This window comes from Drosophila sechellia, chromosome 3R (assembly GCF_004382195.2).
Source record: "Drosophila sechellia strain sech25 chromosome 3R, ASM438219v1, whole genome shotgun sequence".
NCBI lineage: Eukaryota > Metazoa > Arthropoda > Insecta > Diptera > Drosophilidae > Drosophila > Drosophila sechellia.
Genome location: NC_045952.1, coordinates 17,145,784 through 17,154,133, shown reverse-complemented (window position 1 = coordinate 17,154,133; position 8,350 = coordinate 17,145,784). Strand labels below are relative to the sequence as shown.

Here is an 8,350-nt window from a genome sequence, read left to right as displayed (position 1 = left end):
GTGGGATCGGTTTTCCAGGAGTGGGCATGCACATTAATGCACTAGCTGGCTGTCTAATTTATGTGCGACCTGTTACTTGCTTACAGTCACTAGTCACCTTCTTCCGCCAGTTAACGAATTAAACGCTCTGCTTCCGCTCTCAATGGGTCCAATCAGTCTAAAACCACCCTTTTAGCCAGGTAACCCACCCCTACCGCCATCCCTTTTCCAACTCGGTTCCCACCAAAAATACATACATAGTCGTCGGCCCTCCTGCGGAATTTCCCGTTTATTGGTTTCTTTCCGGATATTGTTATGTTCGGCTGTGAACGCCTTTTCCTTCCGCCGCTCGACGCCTTCAAATTACCACCCCCACCCCGTTGACTAACCTGTAGTAGCGGGTCCTACGTAGTTCCTGTTGTTGCCTCGAAAAGTGCAAAATGATTGCGGTTTCGTGTTGCTCAGGGTACCTCCACCCTCGGCTATTGCCACTTGCAACCCCCACCCTAAGCTCTCACGCCGCTCCTTTTAATGTCGAAGCAACACGCAAGCTGAAATTGTTGCTGCCGCTTTGTGTGTGACCCTTTTAATGTTCCACACAATTGGTTAATGTTTCTTTCTTTTAGGGATCATAATAGAACAATTAAAAATCATGAGTAAACCGTTTTTATTTTTAGGCTGTTCTTATGTTAACTAGCTAATGAGAAACAGTACCAAACTTTATACATATAAAGGAATTTAAAATCTACATATTTATTTTATACTTCTATCGTAAAATGTAAAAATTCTGAAGATAAAGCAATTGTTAAAATTTATTTTGTTGGTTTTGACAGTCAAGTTTCAAGATCAGTTCAGAACGATCACCTCACATATGCCATCAACATTTATTTGTTATACTAAATTTAAGTCGTTTTAATTAAAATACCATTTAGACATAAGGTCGATCGTCTATTTGGGAGGGCTGCTATATCACTTGCGATTGTCTGTGCAGGGAAGAATCCTTTTGGGATGCGCCGACCTAACACCTTGCTATTTGGTGACGTTCCTGCGCTGCTCGCTGATGTCCTTTTCGCCCTTGTGGAGTGATCTTCGAACAAAGCGCGCGGACAGCTTAGAGAAGAAGCACAATCGCGGGGGGCGATTTGTGTTTTCGGTGGAGGGTGGAGTCTGGATGTTGGATGCCAATTTAAGCACCTTTAGGGGAGTGCTGGTCGAGTCCACCATTTCGAAATGAGTCGGTGGTGTTCTGGTGCATCCTGAAGCTTGACTTGGCGACTGCGTAACGGGACTCCGAATTTTGTGTGATGCGCTGTTCAGCTTTTGGTTTACAGCCAACTTTCGTTGGGCACTCAGTAGAGTTGTCTTCACATCCACTGGAGCGCCGACTCCTTTCTTGGGCATCGCAGGTTGTGGGGTACTGGACGGCTCGGAACGTCTTGGATTGGCGGTCTTGCTAGCCGAGCAGCAGATATATTTTTTGGGCGGTGGTGTCAATGGTGGCGGAGTGAGGACATTTGCCAAGCGCGGAGCCATGGGACGAATGGAAGTGGCGCCAGGCTTATTCGGTGAACTCTTGTCCAGTGAAAAGGTCACATGGCTTATAGTAACATTGGGAGAAGCTATAGGAACAGGAATCCGACTGCTGCCTGGCGTAGCCGTAGGAATTTCCCTAAAAGGTGATCCCGATTTCTCGATGCAGGCTGTTAAGCGCGGTTTAGCAACATCCAGGAGCATATAGGTGCAATAGATGTCGTCGAATTTCTGGTTCTTCAGCGACTGCTCTACATCACGAGGCTTGTGACCCATGTTCGACAGCAAATTCAATCGATTTACATCATGTATATCTATAGGCTTCTCCTGAAACGGCCTCAGTCCGTTACCTTGCTCGTAGCCCATGTTGATCCAGCGATCCGCCATGACAGCCGATAAACTAGTACGTTGTGTTGGATTCAGAACGAGGAACTTCCTAATAAGACTCTCACATTCAATGGAGACGTAATACGGGACACAATACTTGCCACGTATTACTCGGTTTCGTAGCTCCTTCAGATTGGTTCCATCGAAGGGTAGGGAACCACTCACCAAGGTGTACAGCACCACACCCAGTGACCAAGAGTCCACCTCCGGTCCAGAGTACTTCTTTCCTCTGAACAGTTCAGGGGCGGCATACGGTGGACTTCCGCAGAACGTTTCCAGTGGCGCTTTTGGTTCAAACGTGGTGCTGAAACCAAAGTCAGCGATCTTCAATTTCATATGCTGGTCCAACAACAAGTTCTCCGCCTTTAGATCCCGATGCACAATCGACTTGCTGTGACAGTATTCAATAGCAGACACCAACTGGCGGAAGAGCACCCTGGCATCTCGCTCCCGCATCCTTCCGTTTTTGACCAGATAATTGAACAGTTCTCCCCCGCTGACATACTCCATTACCAAGTAGAGGGTCCTTTCCGACTCGATAACTTGGAAGAGGCGCACAATATTCGGGTGGTTGAGCCTTTTCATTATATTGACCTCTCGGTACAACTTCTGCCGAGCAATCGTATTTAACGTAGTTTTATCGATCAGCTTAATGGCCACTTCCCGACCGGTGGGCAGATGAATCGCCAATTTGACTTTTGCGAAATTGCCCTTCCCAAGGGTCTTGATTATCTTGTACACTCCGTAGCCATTGCCATTTACATACGACTGAAACTTAGGACTCGATGTCCCTCCATTGCGCCCAACACATCCCCCCACATCCTGGGCAGCTGCAGAAGAAGGCGTGGCGGTAGTGGATATCGATGTATGGGGACCGGGATCGTTCTCCTTGTCGGTCGTTTTGTCTGTGTTTGCTGCCGTCATTTCTGGTAGGATTAATTTATTTAAATCCCAGCAAAGCGTTCGCCGCACACTTGTAAGACAAACTGATTTGCTGAGTTTGTAGATGGACTTAATATCGTTAGAATGCTCGGGCAAGGCCGACTGTATCACTTTCTGTATCACTCTATCACCTTGACATTGCCCCAAACCACCTGGCATCTGGCTATTTGGTGAGGTTCTTGCGCTGCTCGGTGACATCCTTTTCGTTCAAGTGGATTACCCTTCGGCCGAAGCGTGCGGTCAGCTTGGAGAAGAAACCTACCCGCGAGGCGGGCTTGGTGTCGTCCGCGGATAAGGGTGGCATTTGATAACTGTCCTCCTCTCCGCCTGCTCCATTTCCAGATCCACCGCCCCGTTTGCCACTGCGCGCCTGGCCGAAATGAAAAGTGGCCCGCGCAACATTGTGTCGGGTGAAGGGCTTGTCGGAGGTCTTTTCCACGGCTCCAGCTCCGGGAATCCGTTCTAGCAGACGACCACCCATGGCCGGCGACTTGGGCACCAGAAGTGGAGTGACTGCAGGTTCCGCTTTCTCGTACAGGGTCGTGGGCCGCCTGGAGGATCCCTGAGCTTGATTCGGTGTTTGGGCAACGGGGTACTGGAAGCGCGGTGGAGTGTTGGCCAGCTTTTGGGTCTGGGCCAACTGCCGCTGGGCACTCAGCAGCGTGGGCTTCACATCCATGTTGGCACTGGCTCTCTTTGACTGCGGAGTGTGTGGAAGACTCGAAGGCTCCGGACGTCCTTGGCCGTTCGTATGGTTGGTGGCCTTGCGGGCTGGTGTCCTGGCTGGAGTGCGTCTTGTGGGTTTGGCAGGCGGTCCCGTTGGTGGCGTTGAAGTCGGTGTATTGGGTGCATTTGCCAAACGCGGCGCAATGGGTCTACTCGAGGATGAGGAGGAGTGGATGGGCGGATTCTTGTCCAGAGCAAGCGTGACATGAGCTATGGTAACAGTGGGCGTGGTGATATTGGGAAGCGGGCTACTGATAGCTGGAGTGGTTAAATCCACTGTTGGTATAGCCTCCGGTTTCATACTGCGGTTCGAGGAGCGCGGCTTGGCAACGCCCAGAAGCATGTACGTGCAGTAGATGTCGTCGAACAGTTGCCCCTTCACAGACTGCTCCACATCCCGGCGCTTGTGGCCCATGCTCGTCAGTAAATCGAACCGGGCTGCATCCTGCAGCTCCATGGGCTTCTCACGAAACGGGCGCAATCGGTCGGATTCATCGTGGCCCAGATTTATCCACTTATCCGACATCACAGCCGAAAGCGAAGTGCGCTTGGCGGGATTCAGGACCAGGAACTTTCTCATTAGGTTTTCGCAGTCCATGGATATGTAGTAGGGCACACGGTACTTGCCCCGCAGGACTCTTTCCCGCAACTCCTTTAGGGTGCCTCCATCAAAGGGCAGCGAACCGCTGACGAGGGTGTACAGCACCACTCCCAGCGACCAGGCGTCCACCTCCGGTCCGGCGTACTTCCTGCCCATGAAAAGTTCAGGGGCAGCATATGGTGGACTCCCGCAGAACGTTTCCAGCTGGGCGTTGGGTTCGAAGGTGTTGCCGAAACCGAAGTCCGCGATTTTAATGTTCATATGCTGGTCCAGCAACAGGTTCTCCGCCTTCAGATCCCGATGCACCACAAACTTGCTGTGGCAGTACTGAATGGCGGACACCAACTGCCGGAAAATCACTCTGGCATCCCGCTCCCGCATCCTACCGTTCTTCACCAGGTGGTCGAATAGCTCGCCACGACTCGCGTACTCCATCACCAGGTAGAGTGTCCTCTCCGACTCGATGACTTGGAAGAGGCGCACGATGTTCGGGTGGTTCAGCAGTTTCATGATCTTCACCTCGCGGTACAGCTTCTGGCGTGCACTCGTATTGAGCTGCGTCTTATCGATCACCTTGATGGCCACTTCCCGACCGGTGGGCACATGAATCGCCAGCTTGACCTTGGCAAAGTTTCCCTTGCCGAGTGTCTTGATGATCTTGTACACACCATTGCCATTGCCACTTACGTACGATTGAAACTTGGAATCCGTATTTTTACTACTACAGGCACCGTCGCCCAAATCCTGGCCAGCTGGCACAGTAGGCGTGGCTGGTAGGGCGGTGGCATTTGAGGTAGTGGGCGTGGCTGGCTGAGCAGTGGCGCCAGTGGTGACGATAGTGCCCGTGAAATGGGAATCCGGATCGTTCTCCTTGTTTGCTGCTGTCATTGCTGTTTTCTCACTCTCCTTACCCGAAGATAGATCTAGAATTCCCAAGCTGTTGTCCACGGACATTATAATACTGGAATTTTGGAGCTCCTAGTGTGAGGTAGATTCTGATTGCCCAGGCGAAAGTTACTCCTATTCAGTGGATCTTCAAGTGTGCCGAGCACGCGTCGTTGGATCAAAACTATCGCCTCCCCTCAAGCTGTAATTGCTGGGTTTCGTCGGTCATCAGTCATCGGTGCCGTTGTTTGCACATCTGCTCTATTTCGTCACCCTCCCGACAGTCTGAGCTTTAAGATAAGAACGCGTGTTTGCAACCCTCAGCCACCCCGAATCCCGTGCATGGCTGATAAGCGGCTCGTCCTGCTCCTTGCGGCAGGATCACTTTGTCTCGACGCACGACCGCATGAGTCGGTAGTTCTTTCAGGAGGCGCTATCAACAACCCCCTGCTTCATGTGGCACGAGCCTTTTGTGATCCTCCGGTGCGATCGTGTGCCCCTGTTGTTCTTGTTTGCGACTGGCGAGGATATATCCCAGCTGGTGGTATTCGGTTTCCTTCGTCAGCGAGGAGAAGCAGCTGCCTTCTGGTGAATGGAGAAAAGAATGATTCGATTAGATGTTGGGAGTAATCGGCATCGAGAATTCAATGGTTGCTCTTTATAGAAACTCGGTATTAGGGTAACTTCATTTCAAATGAATAAAACTAATAATTAAATGTACATTTAATACCGAACTAGCTACCTTTTTTCTCAGTGAAATGTTGTATTTTTGACTAGTCCCAAATCAAAAATTGTAAGGAAATGCCAAAAATAAACTATCAAAAATATGACTAACAATACATACGAATTTTTGTTTTAATCACTAAGAAAGTTCACAAAAACATGTGAATATTACAATACAGTTCGTTCGCATTTGCTCTTATCAAAAAATTTTAAAACTTGACTTGGATTCATAATATAGTGACGATCTATCAAATTATTTTTATAGACCTTGCACCACTGTGCACTAAGTGATTTGCTCTCTCCCCTAACAACAGGATTTCAATCGACCTGAAAAACTAATCTCCTCCTTTGTGACACAGTATTTTCTTCGCCTCTCTGTTCTTTCAATTTTATTTTTTGCATGTCCTGCCGATCCCTAGCTACACTCACACATACACATGCACGTCATTACCTATGAGAAAACTACCCTAATGGATTTTACCTACCTATGGTTGTATTGTAAAAAATAAAGTACTACAAAGGAACGGGTCCTTAATCTGCCTTTTCTTTTCGCCTGCTCGTTCGCTTGCATTTCTCTCTTTTGCTTTGCGTTTGTGTAACGATTTCAGGTTTTCTCTGCATGCTCCTTTGTGTGCGTGTGTGTGTGCAAGGGCCTGCGTGTCCTTGATCCTGCTGACTTGTTTTGCGTGCAACCTTTCCTCGTCATCCCTGCTTTGCCTTTTGTCTGGTCTCCTTTTTCTCCGGCTCTTCGCTTCCTTTTTCTGCTCCTTTGCGTATCCCTCTCTCCCTCTCTCTCTTACGGCATTTGCGTATGTGTGTGTTTTTGAGTTTTTGTGAAATGTTGAAATTGCAGCTGCTACTTTTGGGTCTTTGTATTTATTATTTTTGCCTGCTCTTCTTGTTTTGCTTCCCCTATCATCTTCTTTTCTCTTTTTCGCAATAACAACATCGCAGATCTGTGGAAATTTGCCATAACAACAACAGTAACAACAAGTACTTGGCTTGGCTTGGTTTTAATTCTGGGAACTGGCGATCTGTGATCTCTTCTTGGGCTAGTGATCGCTCCCCTTTTGCCACCAAGTTCAATGCACCCCACCTAGGGTTACCCCCACTTTTCCCACCCCACACCAGACCCCCCTCTCTCTCTCTATCATTCTCTCGATTTTCCCAAGATACCAACACATGTCAACATGAACATGTGCGGGTCTTGGTCTCCCATCTCGTTTCCCCCTTTTTCGCCTTTGTTTTTCTGCCTGTCCATGGGATCTTTGGCTTGTTTTTTCCGAATGCCTCTCCTCTCCTTCCTTCTGGCTTCTTCTATTTTGATTCTGGTTCTCTGTCCGTTCTTCTTTGTTTTTTCCTTAACCGATTTTTATCCGCGCAGCACTGAGTCATCGGCGACTTTGGGGATCTTCAGGCGCCTCATTCTGTCTGGCACTCATTCGTTAACACACTTACTCCGCACAAAGCGATACAGATACATACAGTTGATCCATTAGCTGACCTTAATAAAACGCCTCTTGTATTGAGATCCAAAGAACGCCCCCCTTAAAGACACGCACAACGGACGCAAGATAAGGCATTCTGGTACCCAAGGGATACGATCTGGCTTATCTGACCATGGATGCGAAACTCTGGAACTCACAGTGTCCACCGCGTGCTTGCTTAATTACACTCTTTACTTACGCATCGGTCCATTGGCGATCCCCCCTGGCGGCAATCAAAAACGAATTAGCGTTAATCCACTCCACAAGTGTACCATATCGTTTCCTATCCGTATCGTTGAGCGAGACCGAACTTTCAGATACAAGGCGCGCCGTAGTACTGAAACGCATTGAGCGGAATATCTGAAGACAGGTCTTGAACTGGAACTGAAACGTCTGAGACGGGCTGAGCAAAGAGAGAGCGAAGAGCGTCTTTGTGCTCTTCTTGCGCTCGAAAAATGGCCAACTGATTGCGATCGTGCTCGTGCAGCGAATTTGAAAAGAAACCTATTATTAAGATTAACGCCTGCTTCAACTTTTCTCTTTTTCGTCTTTAAACATAAAATTTGAAAAGAGAAAATAAAAATTTTAAGCAGTTTGTTTTTCTCTCTTTCTTTTCACTCAATGTTCGAAATATGTTGCTCTTCTCTCAATATCGTTTCCTTGAGAGTTTCTTGAGGTGTGACGTCACGGCTGCGAAGGGGTGGCAGTTCGGGTGTTTCGTGCTTCGTCTTTGTTCGTCTTTGCGGCGAATTTGGCCTTTGTCGTGGTCTTCGTCTTCGTTTGAGTTTCTTCATTGGTATGGGTTTTCTTGTGGTGGTAGTGCTGGCGACGGCGATGGTGTATGTGTGCCATCGAGACTTCCCCATTCGTCGTCAACAGCTGTGTCGTCATCGTGCCATCGGTGTGGGAGTAGCCGATGGCCATATCTGTCTGAGCTGTCCGAGTGGTATTGGTGCACCAATAAGAATCGGCCAGTGGTTCCAGGGCTTCTTGAACAACAGCCCCATCCCCCGCGACCATATCTCAAAACAATCCGTTGGAGCGCTCTGTTTTGGTAGGGAATGATTAAAAAGTCACCACAACAAATAAT

General features: G+C 48.6%; 2 protein-coding genes across 3 annotated transcripts; both read right to left on the bottom strand.

Moving 5' to 3' along the window:
* Positions 1–764: 764 nt before the first annotated feature.
* LOC6606837 (MAP/microtubule affinity-regulating kinase 3) lies at positions 765–3,002 on the bottom strand. Its single transcript, XM_002031598.2, has one exon. It carries the CDS (start codon positions 2,995–2,997, stop codon positions 1,009–1,011), a length of 1,989 nt encoding a protein of 662 aa, XP_002031634.2. The 5' UTR covers positions 2,998–3,002; the 3' UTR covers positions 765–1,008.
* Positions 2,981–7,607, bottom strand: LOC6606836 (MAP/microtubule affinity-regulating kinase 4). Of its 2 annotated transcripts, none has more exons than XM_032723323.1 (2): positions 7,460–7,607; positions 2,981–5,635 (listed from the first exon to the last, which is right to left on the bottom strand). In XM_032723323.1, exon 2 carries the CDS (start codon positions 5,117–5,119, stop codon positions 3,002–3,004), a length of 2,118 nt encoding a protein of 705 aa, XP_032579214.1. In that variant the 5' UTR covers positions 5,120–5,635; positions 7,460–7,607; the 3' UTR covers positions 2,981–3,001. The 2 variants fall into 2 exon arrangements, with proteins under 2 accessions (XP_032579214.1, XP_002031633.1); XM_002031597.2 differs by having other exon boundaries at positions 2,981–5,632.
* Between the last annotated feature and the right edge of the window lie 743 nt (positions 7,608–8,350).